At 46.0% G+C, this 20,560-nt stretch overlaps 1 protein-coding gene across 1 annotated transcript in view; it reads left to right on the top strand.

Moving 5' to 3' along the window:
* The window catches only part of LOC144754192 (E3 ubiquitin-protein ligase TRIM39-like), a 199,921-nt gene that overhangs the window by 116,845 nt on the left and 62,516 nt on the right, over nucleotides 1–20,560 (top strand). Inside the window, exon 4 of the mRNA XM_078641775.1 lies at nucleotides 5,796–5,818. Coding sequence (XP_078497901.1) covers nucleotides 5,796–5,818 — 23 coding nt within the window. The remainder of the gene's footprint in view (nucleotides 1–5,795; nucleotides 5,819–20,560) is intronic.

Below are 20,560 nucleotides of genomic sequence, written 5' to 3'. Positions count from 1 at the left end.
CAGCTCCCTCCTTTCTACAATTCAGAAAACTCCTAAAAACCTGGCATTTTAATCAGTAGCCTTCTCTCCCACACTTGCTCTGCACTCTGACTAGTGCCAAGACTCCTCCTGGTATACATTGCATTCTACAAGTTCCTTTAACATAACATAACATAAGATATAGATCCCTATGGCAGGGAGCCATGTATTATGCAGTAGGACATATATTTTTTCATATGTCTCAACAGCAACAATTCGAAATTTTTGTTTTGCTGGGGAAAAATGAGTATCCCATTGCCATTAGCTAACAAAGGGTTCCCAGCTGCCATCCCAGCCTGGCTATCACCTGAGTGGGACTACATAATTGGGTACTGTAAGGTATCAAACTAATCGTGGCATTAAGCCTGATGTACAGGTCGAATTTAGTGCCACAATTAAAGGAAGGCAACTTTTAAAAAGATGCCACTCTGTGACACAGCTGGTCCAGTGGCCTTAAAGGGGCACTGGCCAAAAGACAGCATTCTGCCCACCTGCGGAGTCGTGTGAATGACTCCCAGGCTTGAGAACAATAGACCTCCTCAAAAAGGTGAGTTGTTACCTCCACTCAGCAGGACGCCACTCAGGGTGTTAGCCCAAAAGGCAAGCTTCAAAGGGGAAGCTGCCTTTGGTAGGCAAATGGCGATAACATTCCTGAGAGGGTCCCCTTTGTTCGAGTAGATAGGCTGGAGACAGGACCAGAGAGGAAAGATTGATGCCCAAACCGTGTTGCCCCAGATAGCCACAATTCTAGTGTGGGGTACCAAAGTTCTCACAGTCGGGGGAAGGTTCAAACATCTTGAGGGTGGCTAGAATAGTGCGCCCTGGGATTGCCACATACCACGTGTTGCTGGAAATTTGTCACCTAGTGGGAGGAAACCTGTTAGTCCATTGGCTAGTGACCGTGTGGTGTCTTCGGGGCACTTTCCTGGGATAAATATGGCACCTTTGGGACCCTGAACCTCAGATCACACTGGAACTTGAACAACCACAGGAAGGCTGCACCGTCTGCTGGACTGCACCTGCTGCACTTTGGGTTAGCAAAGTTGGAACTGTGCCTGTGGCTCCTGGCATGGAGAAAAGTCAGGCTGCAGTCCCAGACCAAAACAGTGACTTCCAGGATCAGTTGGCTGTCCCACTGGAACACGCTTCAGGGACAAAATAGCTGAAGAAGCCCAAACCGGCAAATTGGTTCCCACCGCAGATGATTCACAGCTACCAGCCACTGGCCACTCCCAGAGGCCGATCCTCGATGGCTAAAAGTTGCACCTGAGTCAGTCGGACCAGGGAGTGCCTTCAAAGTCCAGATTGGTTGCCCAAGAAAGACAGCAGCCTCCACTAATGAATTTTGCCCTGACCGCTATCTAACGAGAACAGTTGCTTAGCTTTAGCTGGCCCGCTACTGCATCAAAGAGGACATCATGGGACTGAGGAATCAAAACAAAGGCCACCCAGTCGACCGCACAGCAATCTGAGCATCCTTGAGCATATTTTCATTCTGGATCCCCAGCATCAGACCCACTCCATTATAGTCTATGGTGATTGTGTGTAAAATTTGGAAAAGGACTGTAAAACACTCTTGTGGCCAGGTAACTGTCCAAATCCACTCCATTGCCCCACCAGACCTCCATCCTGGGCCACAGTAGCTGAACTAACTTTTACAAACTTTTGAAAAGTTTACAAACTTTTTGCTGACCAATGCTTATTTGTGATTGTATTAAAAAGTGATAACATATTTTAAAATCTACATCTCCGGAACCCACAGGTCAAGAAGAGTAAAGAATTGGTGGTGTCTGAGGTCAAGTATTTATACCCATTGGTGCCTTTAAAGTTGGGGAGACTTCAAAAATAGGCATTTGAAGTGCACATAAGCCTTATCTTGCTTGTCCTGGCTACAGACTCACTAAAGGGGATAAGCAGCCCTTTGCGTGGGGACAAGACACAGCCTATTCAAGTGAGGCTGGGTCCAGTTCCTCCCTACCATCCTGCCAGGATGACCCATCAAGTCACACCTAAGCTCTCATTGAGTGTGGCTGTCTAGGGGAATACACAAGCCCAGCTGTCACCCACCCCAGACGTGATCAGAGTCAGGCAGCAGGCACCAAATGGCTAAAGTAAGAAAGATCAATAGCAAAGAATCAGAACATCATATGCCAAAAGGCAGATAAAGGAGGAGCGTTAGTCATCCTAAACAAAACATATTACCAAGACACCATGAAAGAACATCTTGGAGACTCGAATTTATATATGGAGATGGACATCAATCCCACAGCAGCAATCAAAAAAGTCCTGCAGGACATCGTCCAAAAAGCTCACGATCAAGGAACCATCACAGAAAGAACTTTTAAATATCTCACACAGGAACATCATAAAAATCCATCAATTTATCTAGTTCCCAAAGTTCACAAAAATTTACTAAAACCGCCATGCAGACCAATTGTGTCCACAAAACAGAGCATTCATGAACCGGTTGGGAAATATCTTGATAGATACCTACAACCACTAGTATTGAAAACAAGATCATACTTGAAAGACACTACAGACTTCCTGTTAAAACTATCTACCATCCAACCAGAAGAAAACATGATCATGGCTACCATCGATGTGAAAGCACTCTACACCTCAATACCGCACCAGCAAGGTTTGGAAGCTATTGAAAGCGCCCTAGTACATAGTGAGTATTCCCATGAACAACAAGTATTCATTTTAGAACTTATGCAGTTTACATTGTTTCATAGTTATTTTGAACAAGACAAAAAATGGTATATGCAACAAAGCGGGACATCCATGGGAAATTGCGCCGCTCCGGCGTACGCGAATCTGTTTATGGCAGCATTTGAGGAAGCACATGTATTTCAAGACCCGAAGTGGATTGATAACATAGTCATGTATGTACGGTTCATAGATGATATTTTCATAATATGGAGAGATTCCCTAAACCTACTGGAGGAGCAATTACAATGTATGGATATGAAAATGGACCAAATTGGATTCACATGGAACATCCATGCATCTAGAATACAATATCTGGATGTTGAAATTACGAAAGAGGTTGATGTATTTTCCACAAACTTGTATCGAAAGCCCACGGATCGAAATAACTTGTTGCAATATAAAAGTCACCACCCTCCTGCGCTCAAAAAACATCTACCATATTCTCAGATGCTACGGGTGAAGAGAGTGGTCTCAGAGGCTTCCACATGTAGAATACAATTAAACATGATGCAACAAAGATTCACAGAAAGGGGATACCCATCAGACATTACTGAAGCTGCATTAATACGAGCCCAACATAAATCCAGGCAAGAGTTACTAATTAGGAAAACTACAGCACCTAACACACGCATCACATGCGTGAGTAAATTCTCCACAGTTAGTACCCAATTTAAACAAGTCATTAAAAAGCATTGGCCAATGCTCACAATGGAACCAGACTTCAAAGGAATTTTCTCAGAGGAACCAATCTTCGCACACACTCGTGCTAAAAATCTAGCAGATCTTTTGAAACCATTGGAGGAGGAATCTCCCAAAATACCATTTCGTGGAACAGTCCCATGTTATAATTGTAGCACATGTAACAACATTATTAAGGGATCAAGTATAACACACCCACAAAAAGGATATTCCATTCCATTAAAAGTGAATGCAACTTGTGACTCCAGCAACTTAATCTATCTGATTAAATGTCCTTGCGGAGACGTTTACGTAGGACATACAGAACGCAAACTTAAAATCCGCATGAATGAGCATAAGAGCACCATTAGACTTAAATCCAAGAAAACCAGTTTGGCGGAACATTTCACTGAGATGCAACATAACGTCAGTCAACTACGAGTATGCGTTCTTGAAACATTGCCTAAATTGGAAGGTTCAATGAACAAAAACAGACTACTTAAACAGGAGAATTATTGGATTTTTAATTTGGGCAGTCTGAAGCCGGGCGGACTCAACGAAAGAACAGAATTTCTTTGTTACTTATAAAATTCATGACCTTTAAATTGTGATTGTACATAATTGTATTGTATTTATAGCTGAGACTCACATGTTGCTATTGTTGGAAGCAACACAGTTACATAGTGAAAGCAAGCACTGGCGTAGATCTCCATAGTCAGGAACTCAATAAAGTTACCACAAACACATAAAAAAATGGGCTAGCGATTGTTAAATAGGGCGCATGCGCGAGGCATGTAGTACCGGAAGAGAGGTGGATCAGTCTAGCAGAGGAATGGCGCGACAAACAGAAACGCCGAGGTGAGCAGTTAGACAGCCGGTAACAAATTTCTTAAATGCGCAAGAGTAGAATGAACATAACTTTCCTTTTTAGAATGAGCGCGAGCTGTAAGCATTTGATAGCACGCTAGTTCAAGCACCCTCATTTTAAACACCCGTGAGGTTTTGTCACACGCGGTAAAGAATATTGCCAGCGCGTAACGCGAGGCCAGCTTTTTAGACCCGCGGTCAAACATTGCAACAAAGTAACAGTCTTTACCCGCGTTCAGGAATAAAGCCGCTCGCAATTGTTTATTATTATAAGTAACATGCAAGTAGTGCTATTGTTGTTGAAATGATATAACGGTTATGGTGAATAAGATTCTCATAATAGTTAAAACGCTAATAAGCACTGATATTCAAACAACACGGTTATTGAGTTATTTTTAGATAATATGTTTGTGGATCTATTGTTGTAAACACCGATTGCAAGAGTTTTGTCAGACTCAATAGAAACGTTAATTTAAAGCAGAGTTGTCTATTGGTATACAAATGTTTAGAAACTTTCTAGGTTAAAATAATTTTTCTTTAAATTGTAGATTTACTATTTCCCTGATGAAGGCAGGAAGACACTGCCGAAATGCATTGGATTCTTATGTGAAATAAGAGATACATTTTCATGAAAAATAAATGAAATACACGTGAACAATGGATTAAGAACTTTATTTTCTAACACAAAAGAATTTTGAGCTGAATCAGCACAAATCGGTGCCCGGGGGGACAGCTACACCCAACCAGGTATAGCTGCTACCATAGGTTCTACAGATATCACTCCAGACGGGGAGAGAGCCCCGGAGGCACGAAAAACACGAATACTTTCCTGTTAAAACCGCGGTGCTCTGTCCTATACCTACAGTTAAAGTAAGAAAATGTCAACTTCCTAAAGAGGTATTTTCAGAATTGCTTCTTAAAATTAGACATCACCATACGCTGCGAGTCTAAATTGTGATTCCAAAAGTGTAACTATTCCCAATTGTAAATCACACTTATAAAATGTAATATGGTAATCCCAAAGTTATTCTCTGGGAGAGTTGGGTCTTGCAGTAGTGAAAAAAAACAATTCAGGAGATTTTTACTACCACGACATAGACAACCTAAAATGACATGTCCTGCCTTTTAAATACATTGCACGCTGCGCTTGTTTGTCCAGGGTCTACCTTAGGGGTCACATATATGTATAAAAAGGGAAGGTTTGTACCTGGCAAAACGAGTTATTTTGCCAGGTTGTCATGGCAGTGCAAAACAGCACATATAGGCTCTTCATTGACAGCCCTGAGACATGGTTAGAGGGTTAAATAGGTGGGTGGCACAATTAGTGCTGCAGGCCCACTGGATGCATTTAATTTACAGGCCCTGGGTATGAATAGTACTACTTTACTGGGGAATTATATGTAAATTATATATGCTGATTGGGGATGAACCAGTATTACCATGTTTAGAGGAGAAAACACAAGCACTTTAGCATCTTCTCTGGAAACTGATTTCACTGTGTTTGTTTCTCTGTTTTGTAGGATGCCAGAAGCACCTTAAGCAGGTAAGGCTGGTTTATTATCCTCCTCTCAGTGTGTAAGGAGCAGGTGTTGCAGTTGCTATGTGTAAATGCCACTACTGAGCTCACACAAAGTGTTAGGAAGCTTTCAGAGCCTCATAAAATCACTTTACAACCTCAAAAAAAAACCTTATGTCCTCAGAAAATACCTTTGATTCTCGAGAAAACTCCAGTCCTTAGAAAACTCCTTGTATCACCAGGAAACTTTCTTACATTTTCAGAAATCCCTGTATGTCAACAGAAAACACCTTTGAGTTCTGAAATAATTGCTACAGAAATGAGCAGATGTGCTCACAAACATATGTATAGCTTTAAAACGTACCCGAAGTCCTAAGAAAAGTACCCTGAACATATAGAAAACGGAAGCACATTCTGGAAAAGTCCCCTCAGGATTTCCTCAACTCAGAGTTGTCAAAAACTCATTCAGAATTTACTAACTGCGATGCCAGTCTTCAAAACATACCTTTAGTGCTTCCAAACATACTTGAAATTTCATTAAAGCAATAATTCAGGCCTCATTCTTTAGTATATTCCCTCCAATCAGAAGAGGTCTTATCCAGTTCTCATTAACCTCATTCTAATCCTTAAATCTGCTCCTCGTCCCAAGAAATCTCTCTCCGGTCTGCAGGGACCTCCCTCTAGTCTGTAGCATCCTCTTGAGTCTTCAGAAGCCTCATTTCAACCCTCAAACCTCTGCCCAGGTCACTGACCACTCATAACGGGCAGCAAATCTTTCTTCAAGTCCTCAGAGACCTCCTTCTGTGTCTTCTGAAACCTCATTTCAATCCATGAATGAATGACTCAGTTTATTGTTTGATTCATACAAAATGTAAGATCAACTTGTTATTTCCTTTTTTTCTTTTTTTATATTCATTACAGTGTTATTCATTTTAAATATAAAACTAAATGGTACCAAAACTTGCTAAAAACCTAGGGCGGCCAACCCTGAGATCAGTAAATCTAATGCATACAAGTTGGATCAAACACGCACGGTAAAAACATCATACCAAAAATTAAAAACTGTCGGATTGTGCCTTGACAGGTGTAAGAACTAAAGCGGTGCTGCAGCGCACTTGTAGACTGTCAAAGTGTTTTCGAGCTAAACAGAGTGCCTGTGAATTAGAAGCCTTTATTTCTGTGTGAGTTCTGTCTTTTTGCTGTGGGAGAAGACTCATTTCAGTCTTTAAACCTGTAAATAAGTTTCTAAACCTTCATCATGAGGTGACACGCACATATGTGCTGCTTGTTTACTGGCTGGACTTTCTAACTCATTATTGATGTAGCTTAATGAGACATCAATGAGTCTCAATGATGTATTCTGTTGTGTAGCTTACAATGTTGTCGCCTAAAAGCCTTAACAGATACACATCCTCTGGATCACTTAATGCAAAAATCCAAGATGGCGGTGGACCACATAAAATAATTTCACATGGTTTCAACACTGATTGGAGAACTGATAATTTAAGGGTCCAGTCATGTTCACAAGAAAGTGTGGAGGAACAAGACTGAATGTGTGGAGGACCAAATGCAGCCTGGCTGTTTGACTGGTGTGACCCTAGAAGGTGCAGGGTAAGGGAGATCAAGAAAGAGGCGTGTCAGAAAAAAAACCCGTTTACTGCATTTGTCTATGAGCGAGACTTAAAATATGGAATGCGTGTAACTCCTCGAGATTTTAGTAGTGCAGTGAGGTTCCTGATTGGAAGTGTAATGGCATCGCCACATGGCCCACTCTTCTCCTGTGGAACGCAACTGCTCTTGGATGCTGCACGGCCACTGTATTCCTTGCAACCAGGAAGTGGCTTCGGCGTGCAGCTGGCGCAACACTTCTGAGAGGTGCATAGTGTTGTAAGTAGATTAGGTAGGCAGCAGGACACGTCTTCAAGTTATTAAGTTGGATTTATTAAGATAGTACAAGATAGCACAGCAGAGCAGTAAACCCCACAGCTGACCAGACCATCAACTGCCAAGGCTGGAATCTTCACATAGCTTGAGCTGAGCTCTGGAGAGAAGTCCGGTGGATGATGTTGTCGTGTTGCATCATGGTGCTGAAATGGTACACTCTCACTGTATATCTCACACACTAGGAACACATTTTGCAGGCTTTAAGCAGTTTTATTTTATTAACAAGGTTACCCCAGACTGAACAAATGGACCCAGAGCCAAGGGTGACCCAGGTGTCTGAAATAGCCTGAACCATGCTATTGCATAGGCACATTAGCACCATCAGTGTTACATTCCTCCAAAACGTTATCAACAAACAACCAGTCCAGCATAGGATGGCTATAGTGGCAAACTTGCTCATGGTCTTTATAGAGATGAGAGGGGGTAGGATTCACCTGAAAATGGTGCCTGTGATGATCAGATTGCATCTGAGAGGCCCCCGCCTTATTGTTCAGGTCTATTTCAGTTACTTCTCCTCTGTCCTCAGCTGCCTGAACACTGTTGGCCAGGGGAATTCCTGATTGCAACTTAGGATTCAGGTGATCACTGCATCGAGGGGAGAATGTATGACGTTACAACGCATACTTTTACAACGCACACCTTTACAACGCATTTTTTACAACACATGCCATTACAACGAATTTTTAAAAACTACCTTTACAACGCATTCCATTACAACGCATACTACCTTTACAACGCATACCATTACATTGCATGTATGGTAAGTATTGGATAGTGTAGGGGTAAAAATTACTATTCTTACTCCAGGGGGGTGCAACAGTAAGGTAAGTGTTGGATAGTGTAGGGGTAAAAATTACTATTCTAACTCCAGGGGGTGCAACAGTAGGGTAAGTGTTGGAAAGTGTAGGGGTACTATGCGTTGTGATGGTATGCGTTGCAATGACTGCGTTGTAATGACATGTTCACTTTTCAAATTCCATATTAAACTATACTAATATACTACCCAAATAACTGAATAACATATCCACTACTCAAATTACTTCATATTTTTTTTACTATACTAATTTTCAACAGTAATCCTTTATGGGTTCCGGAGTGGCGTGCTACTCGCCAGAAACGCGCTTCAACACCCATCAGGTGTAACAAGTGCTATATGAATGCAAATCTTTCTTCCCCTTTTATCCCTCCGCTATCTTTCTCACTCCAAGTAACTGACTAATATCCACCACTGAAATTACTTCATATTTCACCATATTAATTCACCACTAATCCTTTGTAGGCTTCCTGAATAGCGTGCGTCAACAAGCGCTATATGAATACAAACCTTTCTCCTCCTCTATCCTTCTGCTATCATTCCAAATCCAATTAACTGACTAACCTATCCACCACTTAAAATGTACTTGCATGTTTCACTATACTAATTCAACACTAATCCTCTATGGGTCCCGGAGTAGCGTGCTACTTGCCGAAAAAGCGATTTGACGCCTATATAAATGCAATTACAATACAATACAATACAATTCCCATTTGTGCTGACATCATAGCATGGGCCTTATTTAGTCTTAGGCGCAGCTTTTCAAGCCAACTTGTGCAAAACTTTATTAATATCAAAAAGTAGTAAAGTTGTATTCGTTCAAGAAGTACTTCCATGGGTGCCGATTTGCCACTCTTTGGTAAACCAGCCGATATATATATTTAAATTCCTGGTCTCAAAACTGAACAAGTGCAAACTTCTGAGCGATATCAGGACATCGAAAAAATCAACAAAGGCATCACAGTCCCGATTGGGAGGGAGGGCGAGGGGTGAGGAAGGAAAGTAGACCAAAGTATTTGAGTGTGAAAAAGGCCGCTTTATTAGGAAACAGGTGCACATTACAATATGTAAAACCTGGCAAAGCCTGACAAAACTAGACCTCACTAAATAAATAAATAACTTCAAACCCCGCCCCCTCCCCCTCCCCTAAAGTTCTTTGGCCCCTCCCCCACCCAACAATACAGCATTAAAACATTACAATAACATTATAAACATAACATCATCAATAAAGCATTACATCATCCATTAAATCATTACGTCATCACTTAACACATTACGTCATCAACAATCCCCATCACATAATGAAAACCAGGCCCTCTATAACCAAAAGCCTGCCTGACCCTTCACCCCTGTCAAGACCCCCCAAAACCTGAACGGTCAAGCAATGACCAACTTCCCCTTTACCTGTCAATCAATGAATCAGACCAATACTCACCAAAAACTTTACAATAAACAGCACCGAAACAACAAAAACCCCGCACCGCACCTGTTCCTAGCGACAATACAAATCAAAACCCCCTTGTACACCTGTTAACAAGAAAACAGCCTCTGGACACAAAAGCGGAAACTATAAAAAGTGAGAAAATTGTAAAAACTCTACAAAAATTAAGGGGGGGAGAAACATTCACCAGGAGCCAATAACATTTTTTTTAAGAGGGAGGGAGGGAGGGACAAAAAACGCTCACTGTCCTCCTAGCCACCAGGTCACCAAACCTAAAATGGTGGCTAGGGGGAGGAGACACCTGGGTTTATAATTGGGCTGACAAAACCTACTAGGCCAGCCCAATTCTAGAATGTTCTACCTAATTGTTTAACCCCTCGCAGCCCTCCCAAAATGCCCGGGGGAGGAGACCTCCCTTCGGTCAGCTCCCTCCCCCAAGCCCCCCTTGGGAGGGAGGGCGAGGGGTGAGGAAGGAAAGTAGACCAAAGTATTTGAGTGTGAAAAAGGCCGCTTTATTAGGAAACAGGTGCACATTACAATATGTAAAACCTGGCAAAGCCTGACAAAACTAGACCTCACTAAATAAATAAATAACTTCAAACCCCGCCCCCACTCCCTCCCCTAAAGTTCTTTGGCCCCTCCCCCACCCAACAATACAGCATTAAAACATTACAATAACATCATCAATAAAGCATTACATCATCCATTAAATCATTACGTCATCACTTAACACATTACGTCATCAACAATCCCCATCACATAATGAAAACCAGGCCCTCTATAACCAAAAGCCTGCCTGACCCTTCACCCCTGTCAAGACCCCCCAAAACCTGAACGGTCAAGCAATGACCAACTTCCCCTTTACCTGTCAATCGATGAATCAGACCAATACTCACCAAAAACTTTACAATAAACAGTACCGAAACAACAAAAACCCCGCCACCCAGAAAGGCGGGGGGGGGGGGAAGGAGAACTACACCACCCCCCTTTCTGCCCCCCCAACTAGGAAAATAGAAGCAGAAACGCACAAAATTCAACGCTGCATCGATAGTGATCGTGCCAAAACCTCACGCAGCTCCAACAAATATAGGTCCATCCCTATTCTGGAAAGATGAACCCCATCGTCCCTGAAAAACTTCACTGTCTCGAAGCGTATCTCTCTATGGGAAATCCTGCTGAAACCAAGCAACCGGCAACATCTAGAAACCTCCGAATTCACCTTTTTCCTAGCTCTGTCTACCGCTCTGGGGTTTACCGCTCCTCTCCAAATCCTGCGCGGAACTAGCTCAGTCCAGAAAACATGGCAACCAGCCCAAAACTCTTTAATGAGACTCAAATCTTTTTTGATAGCTCGCAACTATACAACACCCTTCGTGGTACAGAGATCGTTCTCCCCCAAATGAATCACCAGAATGTCAGGACAGAGCCCACCCACCATACTGTTGTTGAGACATGGAATTAACTCTTTCCATAGCATACCACCTTTTCCCTTCCAAACAATGTTAAACATGTGAGCATTAAAACCCAAAAGCTCTCCGAAGTAACTCTGCGCCGCCTGGACTCGGGCCCATTTCACGAAGGAATGCCCAACTATCCAGACCGTCACCACTGGAGAACGGGGCCCAGCGACAGATCCTATAAAAGAAAACATAGTTAAAGCTTATGGAAAGGAAGATGACGCATGCGCCTCCTCCGCCTGGCTTCTCACGTAACGCTGAAAGCAGTTAGAAGACCAACGCCCCAACCTCATGATATCCCTTTGCGTCCATCCTCTATTAAAGGCTTCAGTTGCAGCACCAATCCGAAAAGAATGTGTACCATATAAATTCCCATCCAGACCCAAGTGTTGTAACGCCTTGCGCAAAGCCATGCGAAATTGGTATGCTGTAACCGGAGTGTTATTAATATGCTGGAAGACTAGAGCATCATCACCACCCCCCGATAAAGAACGCCAGCGCCGGGCCAACAATAAAGGGCAAGTAATTTTAGGAGATCGCGCTTCCAACCACACTCCTTTCCCCAACTGTCGCTGATCAGTTTTGGAACTAGCTAACCAAACATGTACCCCTTCATCCGAACAAAAAACATCACACCAAAAAAATCCACACTTACATTTGGAACCCAACAACTCGAATACCCTGAAAGCCCCAAAGAACATAAATGCCATTAACATAGCAAACAAGCAAGACTCAAAGTCATCTGAACAAACCGAAGGCAAAATAGCTATCAACCGAGCCAGCATCTGCCAGGATAACGGGGCCCGTAATCTACAAGAATGGCCTTGTTCTCTAGCCCAGCCCTCAAGCATTCTCCTGCCAATCTCACCTGCTGAAGGAGAATAACCCCAAACCAACTTACCCATGAAAGCTATTCCTGCCAGTTTTCCAGCAATAGTTACTCTAGTCAGACCTTTATCCATGAGATCTAAAATGAATTTCACCACGTCTTCAGAACGACGCCAAACCTCCTCACGCCTGCAAGCGCCGGATTCCAGAAACTCCCTCCAAGCTAGAGAATATGCTGAACGCGTAGACACAGATAAAGAACCTACCACCAATTGTAAGACCCGACGTTGCCTACGTGCCACAGATGAATCGGCATCGGGGTTGGTGATCTGTCCGCCTCCCTGGCCAGTCCACGGAATCTCCCCCACTGTGAACGAGCATCCGCAATGTCATTGTCCACACCAGGAATGTGCAAAGCACGAAAGTGAATGTCGTGTTTCAAACAGCCCAGCACAAAGACTCTCATGAGCTTCAAAACCTGTTCATCCCTGGCAGACTGTCGATTAACAATCTCCACCACAGCCATGTTGTCCACACGAAAAAGCACCTTCTTGTGTGCCAAGACCTCCCCCCACAGGGTCAAAGCCACCAGTAAAGGGAAAAGCTCCAAAAAGGTTATGCTGCGACCACCATTCAACCACTCATCCGGCCATCGTTCTGCACACCATCTCCCATTCCAATACAAGCCAAATCCCTCACTGCATGCTGCATCAGAAAACATTTGCACATCCCACTGGAAGTCAACATCCCGAACCAAAGGTACACCATTAAAAGAAGAGAGAAAAAATGTCCACATTCTCAAATTCTCCTTGACACCAGCAGACAAGCGAACAAGGTGGTGAGGCAAATGCTGGCCTGCAAGAGCCCTGCCCAATCTGCGACAAAAAGTTCTCCCTGCTCTCACCACCCTGCACGCAAAATTGAGGTGACCTAGCAACACCTGAATATCTCTCACCATCACTTTCCGTTTTGACAACATGTTTTCAAGCAACTCCAGCATCTTTACTTTCTTGTCCTCTGGCAAGCGAGCCCGCATTGCCACCGAATCAATTTCAATTCCCAAAAAGGACAAGACAGTAGCAGGACCCACAGTTTTCTCGGGAGCTAAAGGAACTCCCAGATCCTCCATAAGCCCTTGGAAGGTGTCCAGAGCAGACTGGCACTCCGTGGAGCCCGGGGACCCGACAAAGAAAAAGTCATCTAGGTAGTGCGTTACCAATGAGTGACCAGACTGCTGAGTAAAGTACCATTGTAGAAAAGTGCTGAAACACTCAAAAAGAGCACAGGAGATGGAGCAACCCATCGGCAATGCCTTATCCACATACCATTTTCCTGAAAATTGTATGCCCAGCAGACACCAGTCATCTGGATGGACAGGCAGCAGCCGGAAAGCAGACTTAATGTCACACTTAGACATCTCAGCAGCTGCGCCCGCGGTCACAACAAGTGACATGGCCACGTCAACTGAGGAATAAGAGACCGAAGTAGAATCAGGGTCAATAAAATCGTTCACAGACGACCCTTCCGGCCATGACAAGTGCTGAATAAGCCTGAATTGTCCCGGATCTTTTTTAGGGACTACTCCAACCGGTGATATTATCAAATTATGGATCGGCCAATCATGAAAAGGGCCAGCCATCCGTCCTTCACGTACTTCTTTGTTCAATTTGTCTTGTACCACTGCGCCATGCTCAGACGCTGATTTCAAATTAGCAGACCATCTCCTTTGTCTGGAACCCATGTAACCCAAACGAAATCCAAATTCAAAACCTTCCAACAATTTCCATTTCACAGCTTCATCATCATACTCCCGAAGTGCAAGGCGCAACTTTTCCAACTTAACCGGTGTATGAGCCCTTGGGCCCAACACCTTGATTACCTCTAGATCCCCTAACCCTGAAAACTGTTGGGACGTCCCTGAACCACCTGCACCTGACTGTTTCCCCTGTTGACCTCCTGCTGTCTTGTTATCCCAGCATCTAGCCAAGGGGTGCCGCTTACCACAACCGGAGCATTCATGTCTGAACTTACAATACTCTCTACTACAGGACCCTTTGTTAAACTCCCAGCACGTGCCAACTCCAGACTGTGTGTTTGAGCTACTTCCCACCCCTCTCCTGGTGGGCTTGCCCTGAAAGGGCCGGTAAATTAAGGGGAGAACACTAGCCGCAGAAATCGTCTTACCCCCCGATGCAGATCCCATAGTGTGCTGCCATAAATCAGTGTCCAGCTCCCCCCACTTGGCCTCCGGATCCCAAGCCATCCTGGCCCTGAACTCCTCATCATATTGGGACCAAGCAAACCCCCCCCCCCCAGTAAGCTGTGCCTTACGTATAACATCCATGTATTTAAAAAGAGACACGCTGCGCTCTGGGAATTTTTCACAATACACACTCGCATATATAAGGAATGCAGCCGTCCAATTCTCAATGGTTAACGGAACTCTAGGTCGTTTTGCAAGCTCAAATTCTTGTTCTTTGGACCCTTCTTTGGACCGTACTTCTCGGTGTAGCAACTTAAGAAGTTCCACATATTCACCCTTCCAAATTCTCTCTTTTGTACTCAACATTAAATGGGCATCCAAAGGCTTCGTGACTCCCATATAAGGCAATTTTTTAATTTTCAATTCCTTGCTAGCCAATGGCTCTTTTACACCACTTGAAGCCTCAGTGCCAGTACTACTCTCCACTTTACCTGTAATGTCCAGAACATCGTCAGTGCCCACAGCAGTGTCTTTAACATAACGTCCCTTCAGCAACCGCCCTTCACCAACCCCAACAGCCCCGTCCCCACCTGTGCCCACAGACACCATAGTTGGTTTGGCCTGTGTAGCTAACTGCTCACCTGGTAACAAAGAGACCACTCTCGCAGGCTCAGCCCGTGGTGCCGATACCAAAGTATCCCGTCTTGGAGGCGCCCTGACTGATGGGCCGTGTTCTCGTCTCTCCTTTACTTGTCGTTGCACCGCTTGAGCCTGAAAAACACTACTAGATACATGAGAGGGTACCCCCCTCCCCTCCACGTCTCGCAACTCTCCTTCCTCGGGACTATCTTCATCATAATCCAGGACCACTGAATCAAGTTCAGCAGGAAACACCACACTACGGGTCTTACCTAACCCGGCATCAGCAACATTACATTTTAATTGTTGTAGAGAACCTCCAGGAGGGGGAGCAGACTGTACACGCCCGTACCTCCCCGTGCGCTGACTCTGTGGCTCCATAGCCGACGGTAAGGTGGACCACCTAGACCTGCTATTCGTTGGGGCCAGCGGGGTCACGCCGGACCCTCGTGTGCTGCCCGCAGCGGGGTCCCTCGGTGGAACAGAGAGGGCCGCGCTAGGCATTCTCCTCACTTCACCTTGGCGAAATTGGACTGGACCACGCCCTACCAAGTCTGGACCGGCGCACCTATCCCTGTCCTGAAAAGAAAAAGTTTGGACTGGTGTACTAGGATCCCTGACTACAACACCTGACGCAGACCTCATCCCCTGCATATTAACACCCACAACCTTCCCTTGCAACCTATCCAAAGAACGCCCTCTAATACTACTCCTCACAGGCACCTCCCTGACCGGAGAGTCGCCTATCACTTCATCATCTTCACTACAATCCAAATTATCAACCGCCACCGCAGAAGAAACTCGAATAGGAGCCCCTGCACCCCAAACTTGACCCTCACCATCCGTCTGTAAACCACGCTGCGCCAAACCTGCAGCACCAAAATGTTCCCACCCCGGAGAACCAAACATCAAATAGGGGCCACCTGCACCTCCCGGCCAATATGGCACAGCCCCCAAAGGCCCCTGTACAGGCCAACCACTTACTTGCCTCAAACCCCCGTCATGCTGGGACGCTGTGCCAGGAAAAACAACACCCTCTAAACTCCTGACAACAGGATGCGACACCCCTACAGAATCACCCACTACTGCCCCTTCAAGCCCCAAACTCCCTGCCCCAGCCACATGACCTGCGACATTGACATTACAAGAAAAGGCTCTATGCCCCACCTGTGACACACTCCTACCCCCCTCTGAAAACGGTCATCTTCATTCAAAAAACCAAAAGACCCAGCAGCCCCAGACCGAGAAACCTCCAAATCCAAAGCAGCGCCAGAAACTGAACCCCATTTCCCCATTTGAGCCCACTCCCCCTCTCCCCTGGAACCCCCCCCCCAACTGACAATGCAGCCCCCACAGATGAGCCAGGCGTAGAAAACAACAAAGGACTCCCTACATTATCCTCCCTCTCATTCATAACCCTACCTGTATTAGCACCAGATAACACCCGACCCCCCTGCTGGTCCAAACCCTCAAAACCCTCTAAACCCCTTGAAGAAAACCTGCCTGTAGCATTCCTTTCAGCAATACGCATGCCTGACACAAGATGCCGTGAAGGTGTAAACAATGCCCCCTCCTCATTGCCAACTAAACCTTGTGTCTCTACTACAATACGTCCTGAAGGGGTTAATGTCTGCCCCACCGGCTCCCTCATAGACTGCCATGACTCCCGGGATTCAAACTGAAGGGAGCCTCTCCTCGCACCACGCACTGCCCGCCCCCTCACAGGCTCCGAATATCTCTCCACAACTGGGTCAGAGGCGGAGCGCTTCACACTCGCTCTGCGCCCCCCCTCTTGACAGCCGCCTTCGCAGCAGCTGGTGCTGCCGAGCCTAAGGTGTGGACGATGGGAGCCCCGCCCGCCTGCACAGTCTGCGCGCTCGTAACAGCACCTCCCGCCTCCCTCCCAAGCGCCGCAGGAACAGCAGACACCGCCGGAGCTTCCCCCACCTGAAGCGCCACTCGCGCTGCAGCAGCAGGGGCCGGACGCGCCTCATGCGCACCCCCCGCCCCCACCACCACACGCGCCTGAACATGAGGGGCCAGTTTCTTCGTACGAGACTGGCCCCTTTCACTTACCTGCCCAGAGCGCCTCTTCTTCGGCGATGAACACGCCATCACCGCAGCAAACACGCCAGCGGAGGCCTGGCGCTGAGGGCGCGCCTGCCCCCCCCCCCCCACTAACAGGTCCATGCGATCTGCTTCAGACAGAAGCCTCATCGCTTCTATCACGCGATAATCCTCCATGTAAGCGGTGAAAAACAGCAACAAGAAACACTAAATAAAGCTACCCTAACAACTCTACAATTAATCACAGACAAAAAACGCTAACTGTCCTCCTAGCCACCAGGTCACCAAACCTAAAATGGTGGCTAGGGGGAGGAGACACCTGGGTTTATAATTGGGCTGGCAAAACCTACTAGACCAGCCCAATTCTAGAATGTTCTACCTAATTGTTTAACCCCTCGCAGCCCTCCCAAAATGCCCGGGGGAGGAGACCTCCCTTCGGTCAGCTCCCTCCCCCAAGCCCCCCCTCGGGTCCCCTGGACCCAACTACCAACGCATTGAAAAGCATTTATTGGAGGGACGGGGGTCACACCCCAAATACAACCCCCCAAGCCAAGCCATACCCTGCAGTAGTTCTCGTACAGAGGCGACTGTCAATCGTGAACTGAGAAGTACGTCGTCTAATCAGTCACACAGAGACCCTATGACCAGGGACCCAGCATCAGAAAAACTCACGCGCCAGACCTGGCCCCTCTTTCAAATGCTAAACAGTTTACCACCTCTGACCCCCCGCCCCCACCACCACATGCGCCTGAACATGAGGGGCCGGTTTCTTCGTACGAGACCGGCCCCTTTCACTTACCTGCCCAGAGCGCCTCTTCTTCGGCGATGAACACGCCATCACCGCAGCAGACACGCCAGCGGAGGCCTGGCGCTGAGGGCGCGCCTGCCCCCCCCCCCCCCACTAACAGGTCCATGCGACCTGCTTCAGACAGAAGCCTCATCGCTTCTAGCACGCGATAATCCTCCATGTAAGCGGTGAAAAACAGCAACAAGAAACACTAAATAAAGCTACCCTAACAACTCTACAATTAATCACAGACAAAAAACGCTAACTGTCCTCCTAGCCACCAGGGGCCAGATGTAGGTAGGAATCATTTACCGATTTTTAATTACCGAATTTTACCGATTCGGTAATTAAGAATCGGTAAATAAGAAGGGGGGGTATGTAGGAACATCCAGATGTTCCATTTACCGAATCGGTAAATATCTGTATTTACCGATTCGGTAAATACCGACCGGTAATGCTCCATTCATTCCTATGGGCTTTGAAGCCCATAGGAATGAATGGGGCATTACCGGTCGGTATTTACCGAATCGGTAAATACCGATTTTGACAAGGGTGCAGGGGGTGTCACTTTGACACCCTCTAGCACCCCCAAAAAAGGTTCGGGGGCCATGTGGCAGGCATACCTGCCCTAAGGGCAGGTCTGCCTGTCATATGGCACAGGTGTGCATGCACACATGTGCATGCACACCGGAATCGGTATTTTACCATCAAATATATTTGATGGTAAAATACAGATTCGGTAAGTGTTGTGGGACTCAGAAGAGTCCCACCTACATATCAAATTTAACGAATAGGTAATAATACCGAATCGGTATTTTACAGATTCGGTAAATTTACCGATCGGTAAATTTACCGAATCTGTAAAATACGTGGCCCTACATATCAAAGCTCAAATACCGGTCGGTAACGGCCGAAAATACCGATTTTCGGCCGTTACCGACCGACCTACATCGGGCCCCAGGTCACCAAACCTAAAATGGTGGCTAGGGGGAGGAGACACCTGGGTTTATAATTGGGCTGGCAAAACCTACTAGACCAGCCCAATTCTAGAATGTTCTACCTAATTGTTTAACCCCTCGCAGCCCTCCCAAAATGCCCGGGGGAGGAGACCTCCCTTCGGTCAGCTCCCTCCCCCAAGCCCCCCCTTGAGTCCCCTGGACCCAACTACCAAAGCATTGAAAAGCATTTATTGGAGGGACGGGGGTCACACCCCAAATACAACCCCCCAAGCCAAGCCATACCCTGCAGTAGTTCTCGTACAGAGGCGACTGTCAATCGTGAACTGAGAAGTACGTCGTCTAATCAGTCACCACAGAGACCCTATGTCCAGGGACACAGCATCAGAAAAACTCACGCACCAGACCTGGCCCCTCTTTCAAATGCTAAACAGTTTACCACCTCTGACCCCCCAACAGTTGGAAGTAGCAGGGCCTACCCATGCCGATACAAGCTGTGCCACCCGCCTGAAGTTTGAATGATAGGCCCCTGCGCCAGTCGGCTTATAAGTAACCTACGCAAAGAGAGTCCATCCGGCTTTAAACTGCGGGGCTGCCGCCAGCATTCATAAAACATCGTTTATACACCACAAAAGCACATGCGGACGATAAAGCCAATGAAAACCTCTGAATTGAGTGCAGCACACTAGGATTGGCTGAGCTACCAAAAAAACCTCCAATCCTGGATTACTTTACGCTACACGAGCCCCTTTTACTCTCAGATAATGCCTAGAATATGTACATCCCTATGATTGGCTGTTATGAGAGCCGAAAGTAATAATAGTAGGGCGTCATTACCAAAGATTAATATGGGGCAACGGATGAGGTCAAGCCGAATTTACTTCAGCATCTGAAGTGTGTTTCTGTTTAGTGATCAGATTTCCCTTCAGTGAGTTACATGATCACTTAAAATTCCTGTGCCTACAAAAAAACAAGCATTGGCAATGCAATAGGTCTCGCGCAAGACCTATTGCATTGCAAACGGGATTGCGGAAGGCACAAACAAGGGAGGGAGGCAGGCGAGAAGGCATGGACAGACTGCGGGAGTGGGGGGCACTGGGAGAAAGTAATGCTTAAGTAAAGGGGCCATTAGTTATAATGGGGCTGGCCCTGTTACCCTCAGAACCTGGGTTCTAAGATAGTATATTCAACAGTGGTTCTGTTGGGAGAAAAATTACTTTGTTTGCCCTGTGGACAGATTAATCACATTTGACATTTGTAATATTATTTTGAAAGTGCAAAGATCTAATCAAAAATTAAATAAACACACCATTTTTGGATTGAATTTTTCTCCCAACAGAACCACTGTTGTATAAGTAAAGGGGCCAGTAGCCAGGGAAGGACAAAAATGACGACATGGTCATCATAAGGAGGGACTAACAAGCCTACAACTAATCGGAAGGCAGCATTTAAGACAAAAGCCATCGAAAAAGATGGGTCGAGAGTGAGCGGGGCTTCCACAGAGCTTCCACGCCATACTGAACAGACCCTCCAGGATATCGCGATTTCGCGGTTTGCCGCGAAATCGGCACTTTTGAAAAAATGCAGCGATTTTTACAACAGTGCCCGCGAAATCGGCACTTTTGTAGAAATC

Source organism: Lissotriton helveticus, chromosome 5_1 (assembly GCF_964261635.1).
Source record: "Lissotriton helveticus chromosome 5_1, aLisHel1.1, whole genome shotgun sequence".
NCBI classification, from domain to species: Eukaryota; Metazoa; Chordata; class Amphibia; order Caudata; family Salamandridae; genus Lissotriton; species Lissotriton helveticus.
Note: the sequence above shows the minus strand (reverse complement) of the source record. Positions and strands in the feature narration are given on the sequence as shown.